Genomic DNA, 21,553 nt, shown 5'->3' on the forward strand with positions numbered 1-21,553 from the left:
GAAATTCATTGCATAACCTGATTTTTTTTTTTTTTTTTTTTTTTTTTTTTTTTTTTTTTTCCCTGGGGATGGAGCATCCTCCCAGATGACATATTTTCCTGCTATTTCAGAGACTCCAACCGAGAAATCCTTAGATTCTAACACCATGGTTCCCAATCACCATTCCGTGGCACATTGGTAATCATTGACTTAAGGGATCAAAGTGGCTCTCAGAAAGACTTTGAATAAATCCTGAAAGGTCTCTACTTGGTCCAAAATATAAATATTTTATTCAGGATCGTATAGACAGCAAGTGGTGTGCGCACAAATGAGTTTAATCACTTCATTTCAGATGCTGAAGTGTAAACATCAGTAGTCACATATATTAGATTGATATGGCAATTCAGCTACACAAAGGTTTCCATGTTTCATCTCAGCATGTAAAACAGATGTTGGTTAATAATGGATTGAGAATTTTTTTTTTTTTTTTTTTTTTTTTTTTTGTGGAAATTTTGATATTTCAGGAACTGAAACTTATTTCATCTCTTTCATTCTAGGCCTCAATTAATCGACATGGCCAGTGCAACACAAACGATGAACAGCCACTCTTCAATCATGGAACTTCTAAATTTCGAGGATCAAAATATCGATTATGCAGAACGCTATCTCTTCACGCTTGCTTATGCAACACAACCTGAAGAATTTATCCTCAAGGATCTTTTGGTAAGAATATAAAAAACGCTTTTAACTCTATTCTTAAATCGCCAGAATGTCTTTTTTTTTGCTTTTCTTTTTCTTTGTTTTCCATGCTATATATTGTCTAACAAAGGAGATTGTGGATTCAGCTGAAGCCAAAAATTATACTAATGCTTCTATTAGATTCAGCATCTACACTGTTACTTCTTTTAATTGCATTATATTTTAATATCTACATGTATGTATAACTATTCCTTTATTTCAAACAAGGGGAGATAATTCGGTATGATAGTGCATATGAGTGTGTGGAAAGATGGCAGTAGTGAAGGCTGGCTGGCTTGTGAAGAGATTAGCAGCAGCAGCCAAAAAAGTTCATATGCTAATTAGGAAGTGTGAGAAGAAAAAAAATGCACCACATGGTGGGAAAAGAAAAGTGCAGGGGTGAAGAAAATGGACGTAAAGTCGAGGACAAGAATGGGCCGGCTGTGGCCGGGACGAGGAGAGTAACGATAATAAACTTCAAAAAAAATTTTAAATGTCGACCTGGCTTTTTTTTTTCCTTTCAGCTGGGCAAACTTGGGTTCTTGTACAACAAATAGATGTTACTAAAAGCAAGATAAATCACTATCATATCATCAAATGTTGGATTACAAAAAGTGAAGTTAATCTGAATTAAAACAAAAAGTAAAATTCCAAAATTGCTGATCTATAGAATTGTCCCGATATGATTTACTTTTGGAATGACTCTCGTATTATAATTTCTCAAGTATTCGAGTGCATCTCTATCTCCATTGGTTGTAAAATTCACACAACCAATTAAAATACATTTCAGAAGACAAAGAAAGACTGGATATGTAACAGCATATAAGCACGTATGAAAATAGCAGCAGCAGCCGAAGGCTGGATGGCAAGCGATTGTATTAGCAGCAGGAGCAGCGTTTGAATGCGTATGCAAATTGGCAAATGTGCTCAGGATTGAATCTAAAGAAACCAACCGTGTGGTTGGGAGAAACAAAGTAGACCCCAAAGGAGATGATCGTGTAAAGTGAAGGCGTGAATGGGCTGGCTATGGTCAGCATGTAGTCAGAAGAAAGGGAAACGCCCAGACTAAATGGACATGTCGCAACGAAACTTTTTAAACAGGTGTCGAGACGGGTAAAAAGAATGATGTTAATAAATTTCTTATGTTAAAAGAAAGAAAATGCTGACCCAGATTTTTATTTCTTTCCTGTGAGGTTACAGATATAACCTATGTATTAGTGAAAAAAAAAAATAGAATAAAATATTTGGTCTAATTCTTCTATATTCACTGCTGCTGTATAATTTCTAAATCGACTTTGGTCACTGGTCTAATATATATATATATATATATATATATACTGACAGTGAATAAAACACAACATAGCTGATCTATAAAAAAAAATTTATTTCCACTGACAAGTTTTCAATTTATTTATGACTGTTGAAATCAGGTGTGTGGGGGGGGTTGTTTTGGCAGTGAAGAAAATGTTGGCTTGTCCTTGCTCTGTGACCAATTGTTGCTTACTTTGTTGTTAATTTATATAAAAATTCTTTCACCCTGGAATGTTTACTATTTCCGCTTGTCTCTTAGACTAATCCTTTGACTGATATTTCTGGTCAATTATGCATTCCAATAGACAATGGTGGAAAGCTTTGCATTCCTCAAATGGAATTAATGTGTGTGCGTGCAACCCATCAAATGTCTCTCTTCTATAATAATACTTATAATACATAAAAAAAACGGGCCCGTGTACACTTTAGAGTTGGGGCCCATTTTTTTTTTTTTTTTTTTTTTTTTTTTTTTTAACCCTACAAAATCTGCAAGAATTAAAATATATTAAAGCGTATTTTACGAACGGGCTGTGCTGGGTATCCCTGCTAGCTTAAATAAATACCTGTTAGCTTTAACAAAAGAGCTACAATATCAGGGCGTCTCTTCATTTACACTAAACATCTACAGAATGCCAACATCAATATATTACATATGAGTCCTCTGTGGAATTTTCACAGGTTCCGCTAGTTCACATGATTTTGTATTAATATAGTAGGAATTTTGGACCAGCACCAATTCTCATAGTGATGTCAAAAGACTTAGGCAAGGTACTTTTTATCCTAATAAACTTCATCTTCGAAAAAAAAGTTAAAATGCAATAAAAAAAAAAATAATGTACTTGTATTAGTGATCAAAATTTTTTTTTTTTTTTTTACAGAAATTCTTCAAACATTCACTTCCCTCTGCCAAACTAAAAGAAAGTGTTGGTCTTTGTCTTGGAGCATTGATGCATACTTATTGCATTAAGCTTGGACAGTGTGACAAGAAAGTGAGTTTTTCTTCTGTTTTGTGATTTTCCATTTTATTGTTTGTGTTTTTTTTGTTTTTGTTTTTTTTTTTTTTTTTTTTATCCAGTCTTTTTTCTGATTTTCTGTCTCATTTTTGGTAGACTTTGGTTACCGATTACATCAATTCTGCGCTTGACCAGTTTTCACAAGCCAAGAGTGAAGCAACAAAACTGATGTTGATCCGTTCCATGGAAAATGCTGCCCTTCCTGAATTCTTGCCGACTCTCTTGGATGCTGCTGCCAATGACAAGTCTTACACTGTTTGTTCTGCATCCATCCATGCTTTGAGACGTTACGATTCCAAATTTATCAAAGAACAGGTGAGCAGATTTTTTGTTTTTTTGTTTTTTTTTGTACACCCATGTTCGCATTCACTATTTATCAATTTTATTTTATTTAAATTGTTAGACTGAGCATAAAATATGCTTAAATGATATTTTGATTAATGCAGGTTTCATATTTATATTATACTAACAGGGGTATCCAGCATTGCCCGGGTGTTTAGAGAGGTGTGTATTTGGGGAGGGTGGGGTATATCAAAACAAAAGAATAAGCAAAGTAATAACCGTCGGGTTATATATATAAATGTTAAAACTTAAAAAAATCGTTGCCCAGGGTGTTTGTGTTGGGGGGGGGGGGTAAAAAGTTTTGGTAGGTAGGATAGGTGGTGGGAAATAAAGTGAAAAAACCTGTCATGTTAACTGCTCGGTCAGCAAGAAAACTGAAACCCATTTGAATTTAAGTATTGAAAACAGAATTGAGGTAGCAGAGTTAACTTTTACTGCAGAGCATTTTGGGGAAGTTTTTTGGGGTTTGTCTACTCAACTTTAGCTCGTCTTGTTTCCCCAACGTGTTGTGGGAAAACCAGCTCCCCCTTTATTAGGGGAGTGTTCAAATAAAAGCAATTGTCTGATATGACTGTGAAAACCGACATTGACCAAATGTCCATTGCTCTCTGTCGATACCGATTCAGTTTTGCTTTTATACTGAAAAGCGAAACAGAATGTGCCGATCGAAGAAAAATCTCAAATAGCGCATGTCTGGCAAATTAAAGATAGATGTGACCCCCATTCTTAACTCGTAGGTGTTATGATTTAGACCTTATATAAAGTTTTAAGGAGTAACCCGACTGAGCACTCCCGCCACCCCTGAAAAAGCCTTTTGCAGACACACACACACACACACACACTTATATATATATATATATATATATATATATATATTGGACCCAACATATGATTTAAAAAGTTAAAAAATGACTCGTGCGTCACCACCAAGAATTGAAACCAAAATGTTTAGCTTACGATTTACTTATTCCTTTGACGTTAATGCCTGACCTGTGAAGATGTTTGCTGCAAGGCTAAAAACTAAAACATGAACCAATAGCTATGATGTTCCATTTTTTTTTTTTAATTGTCACATTTTCCCCAGCTAAAACCTAAAAATAGTTCCGCATACCTATCGAACCTGTCTTGGATCGACCACAACTCCACGCTTTGAGAAAACTAAAACATTTCTCGGCTCAAACAAGAGTGGATATTTTTTGAGTTAATTGGACATTATACCCGCAGGACTTACCATCAAGAACACTTTCCAACACGGAATTAACTCTTCTGGTATTTTTATTTTATTTATTTTTATTTTAATTCGGTCTTTTGTTCCAGGCCAGCCCAGTTCTAATGCAGATTTTCAAGGAGACTCTGCGCCAGTATGATACCAGCACCCGCCTTGCTGCTATGGAAACCATTGTCAAAAATGAACCGTGTTTGTTGGTCTTGGAGGACATTCTGGTTTCCGTGAAGAATCAAAAGAACTTTGAATTTGCCACTTACGTTCTTTCCAAGATTCAGGATTTGGCTAACACAGATTCCAAATTTCGGTAAAAATCTCAAATTGAATTTTTTGTTTTCTTTGTGTGTGTCGCAAATACCTGCTTCCCCACCCTCCAGGATGGTTATAATCAATAAATTTGGCATTATTTTTCTGAATCTTTTAGCTGAGAATTGATAATTTGGATTATTTCAATTATTCGGACTATTCTCATCTAGAGTAATTTTTACAAAATTTTAGTCTATATAACCTCAACCTTGCCCTGGTGTTTATTGCCAAACTCGGAAATCTGCATGGAATTTCGAACAAAACCCTTCATGTAATCCATGAGGGTAGTATGCTCTTGTTCTCTCAGCCAATGTTGGGTAGAATTTCATATTTTGAGTATCGTCCCACACTGAGGATTGAACATTCAACCTCCAGAAAAGTAACTTTCAACTGAATTTTACAGAATATATATATATATATATATGAGAGAGAGAGAAATAAAAAGGAACAAACCGTATTATGTGTTCATCAACGTTTCGTCTTTATTTCGAGACTTCCTCTGGATGAATAATAGATGAAATAGACGAAACGTTGAACACATACAGTTTGTTCCTTTTTATTTTTCTATTTTGTCGGAATACTATTTCCGTATTTCTCATATATAGATAATATAAAAAAATGCTCTAATTTTTGGATTTTCCTTAGATTGAGCACTCTGATGGATTTCTTTTTTCAAAAAAAAAAAAAAAAAATGCACACACGTGTGTACGATTTCATTTTTTTTAAATGAAAAATGGTTGCTTCACTCTATCGTTCCAGAAGGTGTCGCCCTACCAATGCAATCCTCTCTGTATAAAAGCCAGATATGCACTAAAATGAAGCACTGTTACCACATCTTGGCAGGAGCTTCTCTGCGGATCCTCTCCAGCTTTAATAGTTTAAAACCGACTTCGAAACCGAGTAAATGATGCCCTTTCCTCTTTCCTGCAACCTTTTTCCCGCTCAGAAAAGATGTTGCAAGCTTGTCTCTGGTTCATCGTCATTTTCATGGCAAGGGCTCTTCTGATCTTCACTTTATGGCCCCTTCACCTTGGCAAACTTTCACAAAAAAAAACACTCGACTAGTTACAACCACTATATACAATTTCCCTCCCTCTAACTGTACCTAAATATAAACGCAAATTCCATGAACAAAGCTTCTTTCCCAGAACTGCCCGCCTTTGGAACACTGTTCTGTTAGCCTGCTTCCCGGTTGAATACAACATGGTAACTTTCAAATCCAATTTAAACAATTTCTTGTTGAGCCATCCCCATAAATGAATTACACGATTAATGATTACTACACTACCACCTTGCATTCATTAACACTTGTCTTCGAGTGGCCTTCTGGCCTTGATAAGTGATAATGTCCAAGTAGAAAAAAAATACAAAAAAGGCAATTGCAAATTAGGACTTCTACATAATTAAATCCAAATAAAAAATGTTTTTGTTTTTTTTATTTTAAGTATCGTACGGGTTTGGTGACGTTTTGCAAATGAAATGTGCCCATATTGCTTGCCTTGTTGCTTAGAATGTATATTCCATATCTCATAATGCAGAGCTGAAGTTTCTCTGCTTTTTAGCAGAATTCTGCTTTTTTTCTTTTTTTTTTTTTTTAAATTGTAATTTTTCATTTCAGAAAAATGTTGTTCTCAATTCTAAAACCAAAAAATTTGTATAACTATGATTTGTGGGGTCAGAAAGGAACGTCGAGTGTTTTTACATCGCTTCTTACAAGTAAGTAACTTTTTCAATGATTTCCTCTTTCTCTGTGCTCAGTCCTAGCACCTTAATTTCCTTACCTTTTCCCTAGTCTTAGTCCAATCCTCTTTCTCTGTGCTCAGTCCTAGCACCTTAATTTCCTTACCTTTTCCCTAGTCTTAGTCCAATTCTCTTTCTACTCCTGAACACTCTCTTCCTAACAGTACCCCTCCCTCTCGTAGCATGATTTTTGCTGGTCTGACCCCTCTCTTCCGCCACTACCTGGTGCGATTTATTTTTGTTGGTCTGCCCTGCCAGTCCTGGTGTGATTTTTGCTTTGTATACCCCCCACTGTGTTTTTGTGAACCATCTTCTCCTCTCTGCAAAAAAAAAACTTAATATTAATAAAATACTCCTTCCTACCACCGCCCTATGCTAACCACCTCCTTTTCCTACCAACACCATAACATTAACCAACACTAAATTGTTTGTTTCTAAAACATTTTTTTTTTTACTTCAGCTTCTCAACCAATCAATTCTACATATGTTTTGTCGCTGGAAAATTCTAAAACTTCTCTCGTTAAACGAAGTCAGTTTGCTGTCTCTCTCACGGGTGAAAACTCTGGAGAAAAAGTCCTAACGGTAAAAAAAAAAATTTTTATTCCATATACCTACTTTTCCCTGCCTCCACTGAATTATTTTGCTACTTTCCTAGTTTGTGGATTTGAAGTCCAGACATGTTATTGACGTTGGATATTAGTTTTTTTTTTTTTTTTTTTTTTTTTTTTTTTTTTTTTTAGTATATGTATTTGGTTTTAAAAAAAAAAATGATGAATCATATCTTATGCTTCTGGTGTGGATTTTGAAATCACATAACTTATTTTTTTTGTCATTCCTTCTGATCCAGGGCGAGGTGGTTGATGGATGTCAACTGTTGAGAAATGTCCAATCGAAAACAATGTCTCCCCGCATTCTCCCTGGCTTTCCTCTGCCTCTTTTGCCTTCCAACATACCATCGAAACATAACTTTGACAGGCCAGTGGTTGATCGTTTGACATGGCCAAAAAGTTTAAGGGTCTTATTTTTTGATTTTTATGAGGCGATGGAGAAGTAGTTCAATAGATGGTGGAATTTTTTTTTTTTTATCAGGCGATGTTCTGTAACGAATTACATGATTTTGAAAAGCCTTAATATGATTGGCTAGTTTAGGTCATGTGATACAATATAAACATTAAGTTATCGAATGCACACATAAACTTCAAGTTTTTTTTTTTTAATGTATTAGCAAAGAATGCAAAGGACGAAGGATTAGAAAAAAAAAGAAAACAATCTGTCTACAGCTAAATCAGTTTAACCTAAACATGATTATTCACAGTAAACCTATTAAACAGGTCACCCAATTCATTTATTTAGGACATGAACTGATTTTCTCCAGTGATCATGACTCCATTGAAACACAGAATCTGGCTGAGTTGGGTGGCTTTCTAAAAAATATAGCACCATTCTAAAATCAAAAAAGGTGCCAATAATTAACATAAGTTTATGTCCTCCCAGTAGATTTATATGGCTTTAATTGTATCACATGGACTAAACTAGCCAATCAAATGAGGTTTAAAAATTATAAAAGCATTAGTTTGCATGTAAAAGAGGAGTGGCTGTGTTAAGGAGGACAGAGTTGAGTGTTTGGTACCTAAGAACATTCAAGAAAAAGGCATATATCGAAGTTAAGAGTTGGTTCAAATTATGGCATCAGTAAATAAAAGGGATACTGTTAATTAAATTACGATTACTTTCATTGAAAGAAAAGTGAATGAGAATATTTGGGACCATGTATGTTCAGAGAGTTGGTGTCGTTATGTTTTGAAGAATTGTTGATTAATTGGAGTCAGAAAAATTTGTTCCTTTTAATCTTATTTGTTTTTCACTTTGATTTTATTTAAAACGATCTCCCTGGTCCTGAATATGACCTTAAACTATATCAGATGGTGAGACCCTAGCTTGCATGCTTTGGGGTGTGGAGCCACCCTTTGATTGCCATTGTTCCCAGGTCCACTCTGACCTGGAGTGGTAGTACCTCTTAGGGTCCCAACCATGGGTTAGAAACCGACTTGAAAAAAAAAAAAAATATATATATATATATATATATATATATATATATATATATATATATATATTCTATTAATAAAAAATTTTCTTCAAAATCACTGGATTCGGCATTAAATAACCTTAAAAGGGTTGATATGCCTTCAAACAAAAACCAACCCACAGCTACTAAGATAATATTTATTGATTATAAACTACCAGTAAAACTAAAATCGATAGATTATCCCCCTCTCCCGTAAGTGCATTTTTACGTTTGAGAAATATCTGCACACTGAATGTGTTTTTACGATAATCTGGAGGTGGGGATAACAACTCTATAGTTCCGATACAATTACCGATTCCAATTTTTATAAATCTCGAAATATTTAGATTTATAAGAATCGGAATTATGAAAAATATTAGAATCGTCTTGTACAATTTGAGTTGGACTTTCTGATTTTTAAATTAGTTACATATTGTTTTTAAAGTTTATTTTAATAAGAAACGACTGAAAATTTAAATGTTAAAAAAAAGGAAATAGATATAAGAATAGATTATTCCAATAAGAATAAAATGTTTGATTAGAATCATCGGAGTTATCGCCCTTGGATGCTCTCTTGTGTGGCATTTAGTAAAATCGTTCTAGCAATGTGCAAGTGAGTATGTATGTTCCAACAGGGGATTCCAAATTGCGTTATGACGACTGAACTTATGCTTTTTTTTTTTTAAATTGTAAATAAAAAAAATTTTAAAAAACCTTGAAAACTTCCAACATTATTTAAATGTTAAAAAAAAAAATGTATAAGAATAGCACTTTCCAATAAGAAAAAACATTGAGTGCCTCTTCGTTAACGAAAATTGAAATATTGAATTACAAGTGAAACCAATGTTATCTACTGAATTGTCACGTCACAGTAATGAACATATCCAAAAATTATGAAAAACAAGGTAAAAAATTATTAATGAAAATAGTTTTCAAAGAAAAATTGAGTTTTGCAAAAAAGAAACTAGAGTTCTAACTGTAACAAGAAGTAAATATTTTCTGAAACTTAATTTTTGCTAATTTTCTTCAAAAACTATTGAACCGACTGTTACATATGACTGGAACAAATCCATGGCAGAAACCTTTTCAACACCCACGCGTATCAGAATGCACAAAGACACTGTCGTGATCAAACACTCTCACGCATGGAATCAAAGAACAGTTACATTTCCACACATTGGAATACAGAAAACTGGTTGTGACGTTAAAATTTGTTGTGAAAAATCAAATCTGTTTTCCCTCCAAACTCTCAAACACATGTGCTGAAGGGAACTCCGTCCTTGATGTTAAATTTGCCAACATGACTTTGCGCACATCATGCTCATGAACTTTAATTCTCGTCATGGAAAATTACCACATTCAATGAGAATTTAAAACTCAAACAATTTTATTTTGAACTATTGTTTTCATGCATGCTTTCACTTTCTAAGCCACATGTAACATTCTGGAAAAAAATCAGTAATTTCAATTTCCTGAACTGTCATCTAAGCTTCAGCCTCTGTCCCATCGACAAAATGTTGCATCCCTCTGCCTGTTCTACAAGTATTTTAATGGTGAATGCTCTGACAGACTGCAAACACTTGTGCCTCCACGACCTAAACACCCTCGACAAACCCGACAAGCAGCTAAATCCCACCCCTTCACAATTGAGATCCCTAGATGTAAGAGCTTTCTCCAGTAGCTTCTTCCCCAGAACCGCTAGACTTTGGAATTCCATTCCAGGTCTCTGCTTCCCCAACTATACTGACATGCAGAAGTTCAAGTGTAACGTGAACTGACATCTTGCTGCCCAACTCCCTACATAGTACCCCATTAGTTGTTGCCCCTGTTAGTAGCCCCCTACACCAAAGTGGCAATTTGCCTTGTTTGGGGTGAAAATGTAATAAAAAAATAAATAAAATAAAAAAAATAAAAAAATTAAAAAAAAAAAAACTATGCTATTCCCACAATCCTCATTTAACTAATCGTGCATGAACATGCATTACAAGAAAACATTTGTTTTCTTTCTTTTTTTTTTTTTTTACATAGGCATCACCACTTATCAAGGCCAAGAGGCCACTCTAGGATAAGGGTAAAGAGTGTACAGTAGAAATTGGACAATATAGTAATCGTTAATAATGGAAATTCAGTAAATTTGTTATCTTATATGGAACGGTTCATCACTAACTTGTTTACGTTGGACTTGATGACAACCATATTGTAGTCAGCTGGAAAGCAGGAAACCGGAAGACAATTCCACAGGCGTGCAGCTCTAAGAAAGAAGCTTTGTTCATGGAATCTACGTTTAGGTTTAAGCACAGATAAAGAGTGGGGGAATTATTGATAGTGGTTTCAGCTAGACGAGTGTTTCTTGTGAAAATTTGGCGAGGGGGGGGGACCATAGATTCCTAACATTAAGGTTTATTTTATATCAATACAGTAATTTCGAGTCCTTTCTCAGGTGTTATTTTCCGAAGTTATTTCTATATTATGTACGTGAGGATGTTATCTGGTGACGCCCTTCTATTAATCGGCGATCCTGTTACATTTACCTTTTTTAATGATCCTTTGGATATCCTACTTTTGAGATTCCTGCACCTACAACCGCAGTACTAAAAATTGATAGATCACGATTATAAATTGGTGAACCTCAACTTGCATCCTTACAAGTTAGTAACTCAACAGTCAGTACCTATATAATTGGCAGGCAACACCTACCTTAGAGCTGTTTTATTAATGACTAGCGGGGGTACCCGGCGTTGCCCGAGTGTTTGTTTCCGGGACGAGGGGGGGAGGAGTTTTAAAAAATGTTATGGTAGGTAAGTAGGAAGGATCAAACCCGGAGTCATGAGTAAAAGTAGGAAAATAAAGTGTGAAAAAAAAACAAAAAAAAAAAACATCTGCAACGTTAACAGTTCGGCCACCAAGAAAAGTCAATTCCAGTTGTTTAGGGAAAAAAAAAAAAGACTACGGTAGGTCGACGCGAACGTGAAAATATAATGTGAATTGTCCAGCACGCTAACCACTATGCCACAGAGCACTGCAGCTTAGTTTAATGATTTTAAATAACTTCACATGCAAGAACTCCGAAGCCAAACCAGTGTTCTCTTAACTGTTCCTTGTGAACGATCCCCAAACGGTGTTAAGTGGTGGCAGGGGGAGGAGGAATTTATTAGAGAGAAAATATTTTACCACTTCCATTGATCTAAACCGATTTTGGCCGTGACTTCTCAGCAGAAAAAGTATAGAAATCTAAGATTATCGAGGAATTTGAGAAATAATAAGCCTATAACACACCTCAGATATTGTTCTGCCGTTTGTGCATATTATATTTTCATGAAATATCTTGATTTTTAATCCTATTAATGTCAAAATCATACGGGGGGAAAAAATGAGTTCATTTTATTTATATAGAGATTATTTCTCTACTTTATTGGTTTTCGTAATTTTTGGATATGTTCATTTACTGTGACCTAATTCAGTTAGATACTATTGGTTTACTTGAAAATCAGTATTTCGATTTTCAAATTTCAGTACAATAATGAAGAACTATAAAATGTTGGGCGAGAATTATTGGATTTTAGACCATGGCCTCTTATTGTTAGTCGCGTGCAAGCGACTCTATAGGTCACACCGTCGGTCTGTCCGTAACACTTTTGTGCTTGGCCTTTTTGGTTAAGATCAAAGGTCTGTTCTTAATAGATGCTGTTCTTAGCTTTTTAAGCTTTTCTTGGCCTTCTGTTCTGGCAGATACTGCAAGCAAAAACCATATGTGGGGGTAGCCTCACATATAAGATCTTGGTCAATGTAGGGGCAACCCTTCATACCAATTGTCACTATCCAACTCTCCTACTCCCCAGGGAGTTGGTCCCCATTTCCTCTTCACTCTTCACATTAAAAATCGGCCTTGTGCCTAATTTGCTCGGTGGGGGAGCAAATAAATACCCTTTTCTTGGCCTTTTGGCCAAAATCAAAGTGTAGTATCTGTTCTTACTACATGCTGTACTTACTGTGATATAAAGTTGGGGATCACTTTTCTGTATTAATTTAATGTAAAATGATTACCCACTTTTCAACCAGTCAGTCTCAAAGCCATTCAAGTCCTTCTCCAGATCATTCAAGTCCTTTTTGAAGGATTCCAGTTAACTTTTCAGCATTCAATTCATCCTTAAGTTCATTGAAAATCATTCTAAGTCATTTACTTAAGTCATTTCAGCCCATTTTTTCGGTCATTTTAGTTTATCTTTAAGAATTCCATGTAAATCCTACATTCACGCATTCATTCATTACAAGAGAGCACGCGACTAATGGCTATCGGCCTTGTTTTTTTAATAACTTCCACAAGAGAGCATTGTCTTAATCCAAGGGCGATAACTCTGATAATTCTCTTACAAATTTGTATGGTTTTTTTAAGTTAGTAAAAAACGTTCTAGCAATATCTGAAAATTAAAAACTCTATACGAGGGGCGTTTCAAAAAGTGATGCCTCCTATTTTTTATTAAACTCAAATGGATCAGGGGGGATTCCAAATTGTGTTATGACGACTGAACTTATGCATTCATGACCTGAAAGTTTCATCTCTCTGTAGCAGATATTGACATCGTGAGCCTCCTAGAAAGGCACCCCTGTCATGAACATGCGTCAAAAGCAGAGATGTCATTGAATTCCTGGCAATATAGAATGATGGTGACTATGTAGAAAAATAAATTCTGAAACAGTCACTCGTTTTAAAGCTACCACTCTTGTCTTCGTAGCTCTTCAACTTTCAGTTAAATAAAAAAAAATAGATGGTTTTACTTTTGGAATAATGCATGCGTGAAATTGGGAAGAGATAAAACTTATTCTCCAAATTGTTCTATCCTCAGTTTGGTCTTTATGCTGATGGCATCGAAGGAATGGTATCCGATGATCTTGCGAATGAAGGAGTTGAACCAACAGCTGGAATGTCTTTGACTCTTTTTGACGTCTTATTGCGACCGGTTGAATTCTTCCGAGGCAGTGGTGAACTCATGTCTGCAGCATGGAATGCTCCAGCCGAACCTGTGTCCGCACTTCAGGTGAGAAAGAAACTGTCGATTGTTGTAACTGAGTTTTTTTTACTAATCTGTATTTTAGTTTCTAAACAATTTTAAATTTTTTTTTATTTCAATATAATCATTGAAAAGGCATTTGTTTGTCTGCGCTTCAGGTACAAAGTACCTCTGCTCTAACATTTGTTAATAAACGGATTATTTTTACATATTACTGGTGATACCAGATCAGGCTGTCTGAAGATACGGGCTTCCTGATGTAAATGGTCCTGGATATGACCTAAAACTATATCCAATGGTGAGGCCCCCAGCTTGCGGACCTTGGTGTGGAGCAACCCTTTAATTGCCATTGCTCCCAGGTCCACTCTGACCCGGAGTGGTAGTACCTGTTAGGGTCCCAACTATGGGTTAAATAGAATCCGACTTAAAAAAACAAATATAATCCATTAAAAAAAATCGTTCCTCAAAACTACTAGATTCGGCATTAAATAACCTGAAAAAGGTTGATATGCCGTAAAACAACCAATCCTGACCTAAAATGTACCAAACATTCCTTTCCCTTTTCAGAACTCAATCATGTTCTGCAAAATCGGAACAAAAACAAATTTCCTCTTTCTTTATCCCCCTTGTTTTCTACCCTCATCAGTTTGCCATGGTTGGTAACACCTGATGCTTAAGGATGGGATTAGGTTGTGGCTGAGCAGTCCATAACCCAGAGAAGTGGAGATACACATTCTGGGCTAGATAGGCAGTCATTGATCCAATCAGATCAATCGTCAGGTCATATCAAACCCCACCAAAAAAAAAAAACAACAAAACACACCAACCAATTCACAAAGATTAATATTCCTATTCTGTTAATGAATACAAATTACCTCCGAAAATATGATGGAAAGTGATGGTCGAGTCGATTGTTATTGAAGAACTTGAAGCATAAAAATGTCGTACACATTTCGGTCAAGATTGTTTTTATTGTGACTTTTGCACACACGTTTGCTCTGTAAACGAATATTTTGGCAAGGAAACATTTAAAAAAAAAAAAAAAAAAAAAAACCTTCGGATTTTTTTTTTTTTTTTTTTTTTTTGTCACACCAGCTTGCACACACTTCCTAATAATTTGCATTTTTCTCAGCTGGCTTGTAAACATTAGCAGCTATCTTACAGCTGCTGCTGATCTCTTCCCCCCACACTCATGCATGCTGTTTCAGTGGTTTGAAGACTCCAAATAAAATGTGGTCCTAGATACGACCTTAAACTATATTCGATGGTGAGACCCCAGCTTGCGTGCTTTTGGGAGTGTGGAGCCACCCTTTGATTGGCATTGCTTCCAGGTCCACTCTGACTCAGAGTGGTAGTACTGGTTAGGGTCCCAACTATGGGTTAAATAGAAACCGACTTGAAAAAATGTATTCTATTAAAAAAAATTTTCTCCCGAATCACTGGATTCGGCATTAAACCTGAAAACGGTTGATATGCCATAAAACAACCAACCAAATAAAATTTCAGTATTCATTTTTATTTTTTTTTTTATTTTTTTATTTTTATTTATTTTCCAGGGTAACATCCTCCTCCAGGACCATCAACAGACGCTGCATCTCCCCAACGGCCTAATTGTTAAAGTTGATCTCATGGCAGCTGTATCCATGGACATTTCCGGATCAATGGTCAATAGTATTTGGAGTCGGACTTCGGAAAGCAAAGTGATTAACAGGTGAGGAAGTGACACTATTTGACAGAAATGAGATTTTTCATAAAAACATTTTAAACAAAGCCCTATACCAAGGACAAGGTGAAAACGGATATATACATACACAAACATATATATATATATATATATATATATATATATATATATATATAGTAAAACTCCTTTAATTTGAACTTCTTCTAAACCTGGACTTTCTCTAAACTTGAACTGTTTCATCATTGAAATTGTATTAGCATATTTGATATCCGTTTTCACCTTGACCTTGGTATAAGGCTTTGTTTAAAATGTTTTTATGAAAGGTCAAGGTGAAAAGGGATATATATATATATATATATATATATATACACACACACACACACACACACACACAGTATAACTCCTATAATTTGAACATTCGTTTTGTGATAAAGTGCTGCAGTTAACTTCAATTTTCTAAGAATTAAGAAATATTAAATGAAATTCATTGCTGTATGATACTTCAAGTATATATTAAGTTGAGTTTACGATATATTGAAAGTAAGAATTGTTAAATATTATTACCAGGAACAAACATTGAAAATAAATTAAATCTACTCTTACTTGTTAGGTATTTATTACCTAAGTTACCATCTACAGAAACCATACATTTATGTAAAATACAGTTTTTATTTATTCATTGAAGGAGTCTCATTGCAATTTCTATTTTCGATTGAGCTCTCGGGCGCTGCCATTGTATTCCGTAAGCAATCACGAAAATCTACAATTTCTTGGTTCTGTAGCTTTATGAAATCTCTTCAGAGTGACATTGCTTGCAAAACATAGTTGTCACTAAAGTAAGGACTTTTAAGAAATTTTATAACCGTCTCCATAGACTTTTCTGCATCATCCCATGATATTGCTTCATCAGAATGTTCTTGGTTATTTACATTAGGGTCAAGAGAATGGAAGCTGTTGCTATTTTCATCACCATTACTGCCTTCAGGATATTGATCAGTAGTTTCCTCATCTTGTTGCACCCACATTTCAACATCATTTGCATTAATTGATTTAAGAACAGTGTGGTTGGTCGGTAACCGTTTGGTTTTAAGAATTTTTTTTTCTAGACTAGATATATTCTGATTTTAGAGTTGCAAGCCATTGTGATAGGTTGTTTTACACTATTTTAAATATAGCAATCTGAAAAAAAAAACATTTACAGTTAGTGCTAATCTACATTAATTACATAGTACCAATATAAACATTTCTGCGCAATATCTGACTAAACCATGTAAACAGTTTTACTGCAACTTGGCATCAAATATGCTAATACAATTTCAATGACGACACAGTTCAAGTTTAGAAGAAGTTCAAATTAAAGGAGTTTTACTAATATATATATATATATATATATATATATATATATATATATAATAAACAGGCTGCCCAGTTGTAAGATAAGCTTAAAATTTTTTAATCCATGCAGATAATGTATTTATTATAGACAATTCTCTATCGATAATTATATTTAACATAATATAGTAGTGAGATCAAAACTAAAAAAAAAATGATTTGGGTGCCATCAGCTAGAATTGAAACAAAAATTTCTAAACCGCTGAGCCATGCCCATACGCATATGTATATTAAGTTGATGAAAAAAAAAAAAATATATATATATATATACTAGTTTAATGTCAGACTTTTTTTGCACCAACCTAATATATTTATATTCACCCGACATCCCTCTTTTAAATGATGGCATCGTCAAAGACAAGATTCGAGCAAGCAAGGACGACGAGACGGTCCAGTTTTATAAACTTGAGGTTTTCTTGCTCTGACATTGATATTAAAAGCCTACTTTTTCTATTTAAAAATTAAAATGAAGATGATATACTCAGCCATGCATGGCTATGTGAGTGACTTCTTGAAGGTTAACTAATTTGCATATTCCTTTAAAAAATGTGTATCCATTAATTCATTTTTTATGGTTTCTAATTAGATTGATTTTATTTAATTATTAAAAATATAAGAAATAAAAATTTAATTATTAAATATATAAGAAATAAAAATTTAATTATTTAATATATAAGAAATAAAAATTTAATTATTTAATATATAAGAAATAAAAATTTAATTATTTAATATATAAGAAATAAAAATTTAACTATTAAATATATAAGAAATAAAAATTTAACTATTAAATATATAAGAAATAAAAATTTAACTATTAAATATATAAGAAATAAAAATTTAACTATTAAATATATAAGAAATAAAAATTTAACTATTAAATATATAAGAAATAAGAATTTAACTATTAAATATATAAGAAATAAGAATTCAAAGTAAAACTCCAAACCTGATCTTCATTTACCCCAAGTTCGTTCTTATCCATTCGTAATTATCAGACACTATTAGTATCCTTCAATGCTTACTGGAGTTGTCATGAAGTCCTCCTCCCAGGTGTTACCTCTTGTAAGGAGGACAGTGTGGTATATTTATTCCTCATATATACTGTTGGTAGTTGTAGGGAAAATGCGACTTACCTAACTAGCACGTGTGCATAATTCAACGAGTCGGTCGTGGAATGAAATGAATGAAGAAACAAAAATGGCTGCCTTATCTCTTTATATGCCTGCAATGTGACCACCCGATATGCAAATGAGATGCTCCTGGTTGGAGATAAGAGGGTTGATTTTTTTTTTTTTTTTTTTTTTTTTTTTTTTTTAGAGGGACATTCAGTTTGAAGTTGGATTTCAAAGAAATAAGTTGAATTAGCAGAAGTTTGTTTGGAGTTGAGAAGGTGCGTTACGTGTACAGAAGTTGGGAAATTTGGACAACAGTGTCAACCTTACCTAGAAAGTTATTGGTGTGACGGGCGGAAGAAATAACACTCAAGTTATTGAATTATACTAGTATACCTACATTGCTAATAAAACTAGGATATAATTTTGGACTTTTTTTTTTTTTTTTTTTTTTTTTTTTTTTTTTTATAATAGCCAACACGCCTGTGGAACTGTTCCGTCTGCCTGCTTCCCTCCAGACTACAACTTGGTTGTCTTCAAGTCCAATGTTAACAAATTCCTAATGAACCGTCCCCTTAAGTAAACATTTCAGCAAATCTCCTCACTAATGTAATGTACTTGCAATAACCCTTACCCCTGAGTGGCTTCCGGGCCTTGATAAGTGGTGATCACTGTGTAAAAAAAAAAAAAATAAATAAATAAAAAAATAAAAGCGTTGAAAAATAAACATAGTACAACTTCAGGATACGGTGACCCTAGGATACAGTTTTTTCAGGTTATGATGTGGATGACAATTCAGTATTTGTCCCACCTTATGGTGTTTATCTTATTTGATTATATGCATGTGTATTATATACCGTACTGCATTTTGTTACTAATTTTTAATGCCATATCGCGGGCTTCTACTGTATAACAAGTGTTACCAAAGGCAAAATAAATTACCCTTCTATGTATAGGTTTTTGTGTTTCAACTTATTTTCAAGCGTTTATTTACTTTGAAACAAAAGTCAAGTCTGAGTTAAAACGAAAAAAAAGTGATTTTTGTTTATAGGCATTTGCCTGAAAATAAAAATTTATGCATTTTTATTTTTTATTATTTTTTTATATCTTTGTAGTGGTGCTGTCCTTTTGGAAGGTTCTGTTAAGTTGGAGTCTACCAAAATAGACGTTGGCATGAAATTCCAAGCCGGAGGAGAAAGTCACGTCAATTTCATGACAGACGTTGGTTTTGCTGAATTACCAATCAAATGTTGTATGCAAATGACACGACCAAAAACAACTTTCATGTAAGTTTGGCAAGAATCTTGGTTTAATTTGGTAATTTTTTTTTTTTTTTTTTTCTTTAAGATTCTTTATGATAGAAGCTAAGGGCTAAATCTGCCGCCTTCAACCCAAGGGGAAATAACTACAATAACTAAGAAGGATGATCTGCTGATGGTCATCTTTCTAAAGTGATGAAAATGTTCAGTTTTTTATTTTATTTTTTTTTTAATTAATTGGTCGGATAAAAAAAATTGGCAGAATATTTATAACTTATGAAATTTAGTTGATTATTTTTACATTAAGATAAGCAAATATTGCTTTCAAAAAGAATTCATTTTCTGAAATTGTAAATAAATTCTATTTGGTAAAAAAATAACACAATCGTGCTTCATGGTTGTCTTCAAGTCCAACATAAACAAATTCTTGATGAGACATTCACTTAAGTAATCCAATTTACTAAATTTCCACTATTAACGATTACAATAGTGTCACATTGACTACTGTACCTTATCCTTAAGTGGCCTCCGGACATTAAGAGGGGTGACTCCTTTGTATAAAATAAAAAAAAAATAAAAAATAAAATTTTTTTTTTTTTAATTTAAAAAAATTAAGATTTTTTTTTCTCTCTCCGATGCTTATACTCTTACAAATCCCCCCCCCCCTCCCAATAATTTTCTTTACCTATTGAGTGTATACAATATTGTTAGTCTGGAATGTGATTTTTGGGATTAAAAAAAAAATTATATATATATATATGGTGTACATATTTAACGCATTTTTAAGTGTGTGTGTGTGTGTGTGTGTGTGTGTGTGTGTGTGTGTGTGTGTGTGTGTGTGTGTGTGTGTGTGTGTGTGTGTGTGTGTGTGGACATTTGAACAACACAACCTTCCTATACACACACGTTTTTCCTTCCTGATATGGGTAGGATTCTAACACTTTTCTTTTCATTTTCCTATGGTCTATGATCATTTTCTTTTTATGCATTTTTCCTTTTAATATCTTGAAGATGTCCTCTGCAATAGGGACGAAACGTTTTTCATAAATTCATTCGCTTTTTTTTTTTTTTTCAAAACAGTGTGTGTGTGTGTGTGTGTGGAAAAAAAAAACTAATTTGCAAAAACTTATTGGCAAAAGACAAAAACCATCAATGTTAGGTGCATTTCATCTCAGGAAGCCAATATCTTCAGACAGCCTATTTAATCAGATTTTGGTTCAACCATTCTGTCAAAGTGTTTCCTGAAATTCAATATTTGAGACAAATGTTCTTTTTACATTTAATTTTTATTGTATTTGAAAACTTATCACATAAAATAATTCAAACAGTTTGTTACAATTCTGAATTTTTGAGATGACGGCTGATTGTTTAAATTACTTGTTTGGCTCAGACTATTGTTCTCATCTCGAGTGTTATTTGCACAACGTTTCCGTCGGTGTAGCCTTTGATCTTTGTCGGGCATGTTGGAAGAAAAGTTATTGGCTCTGTGGATCTCTCCCTTACCGTATCCTTTTTCTCAACACCCCCACTTCCTAACCCTAACCCCCACTTCCTGGTTTTTAGCCCTGTCTTGGGTCTCTCAGACCATACCCGCCTTGGTTTCCTTTCTTTCTTTCTCCCTTTTCTTTTTTACATTATATTTTAGTCAGACAACATTAATTTATTTTGTTTTTTTTTTTTTTTCCAGGCACAAAATTTCCAAATATGAAAAATTCTCTCGCAAAATTTACCGAACCAAACTTGGCCGAAATACGTATTACCCTGGCGTATCATATTTTTTGAATCGCTTTAATTCTAAACAATGCAACGTGATGCTCGAACGTTTGGTTTAATGGAGCACCACTAACAAATTATTTTTCTGTGTTATTGTTGTCTTCCTTTTTTCTTAATTTTATTAAAAAAAATTTCTTTACTTTGTTTTTTTTTATTTATTTTTTATTTTTATTTTTTTTTTTTGTCGATGCTTGAATCTTGTATGAATATTTTATTTTATTTGCAGAATGAGACAACGAAAATGTTTCATTTTATGTTCAAAAACTTTATTTGCCATCCTCATTAGTAGTGTGGGCACTAGAGAAACGGGTTAGTAAGAAAGTTCTTGCGTAAAAAAAAATAGATTTAATATATTGCTGGCTTGTTGAGGAGAGTAGCCATTGAGACGGAGGAGGCCAGTTAAAGGAGAAAGAAAGCAGTCTTCAGTGTATTTACGTGTTACAGTGTGCGTGTATGTCGGTGGTATATCGACGAGAGCAATTCTGCATCATGATACCCAAAGTTTGTGTGGAAACAAATGTGAGTTTGAAGTCATGTTAGCTTGTACTCCTGTTCGATCTGGGGCCAAAGCTGTCTGCTGCCAGCTGAAGCCAGAGAGAAAGAGT

The 21,553-nt window shown here is 34.0% G+C and overlaps 1 protein-coding gene and 1 pseudogene across 3 annotated transcripts in view; both read left to right on the top strand.

Annotated features, from left to right (window-relative positions):
• Window positions 1-21,087, top strand: part of LOC145266616 (microsomal triglyceride transfer protein large subunit-like) — a 60,015-nt gene extending 38,928 nt beyond the window's left edge. For all 3 annotated transcript variants that reach the window (XM_080122522.1, XM_080122521.1, XM_080122523.1), the window contains exons 9-18: window positions 537-702; window positions 2,907-3,017; window positions 3,138-3,356; window positions 4,701-4,915; window positions 6,533-6,630; window positions 7,115-7,236; window positions 13,564-13,755; window positions 15,285-15,439; window positions 19,032-19,202; window positions 20,863-21,087. In XM_080122522.1, coding sequence (XP_079978648.1) covers window positions 537-702; window positions 2,907-3,017; window positions 3,138-3,356; window positions 4,701-4,915; window positions 6,533-6,630; window positions 7,115-7,236; window positions 13,564-13,755; window positions 15,285-15,439; window positions 19,032-19,202; window positions 20,863-21,007 — 1,594 coding nt within the window. In that variant the 3' untranslated portion in view covers window positions 21,008-21,087. The remainder of the gene's footprint in view (window positions 1-536; window positions 703-2,906; window positions 3,018-3,137; window positions 3,357-4,700; window positions 4,916-6,532; window positions 6,631-7,114; window positions 7,237-13,563; window positions 13,756-15,284; window positions 15,440-19,031; window positions 19,203-20,862) is intronic.
• LOC145266817 (U2 spliceosomal RNA) lies at window positions 12,642-12,768 on the top strand (annotated as a pseudogene).
• Window positions 21,088-21,553: the final 466 nt, after the last annotated feature.

This window comes from Euprymna scolopes, chromosome 41 (assembly GCF_053919585.1).
Source record: "Euprymna scolopes isolate OS-2025 chromosome 41, ASM5391958v1, whole genome shotgun sequence".
Taxonomy (NCBI): Eukaryota; Metazoa; Mollusca; class Cephalopoda; order Sepiida; family Sepiolidae; genus Euprymna; species Euprymna scolopes.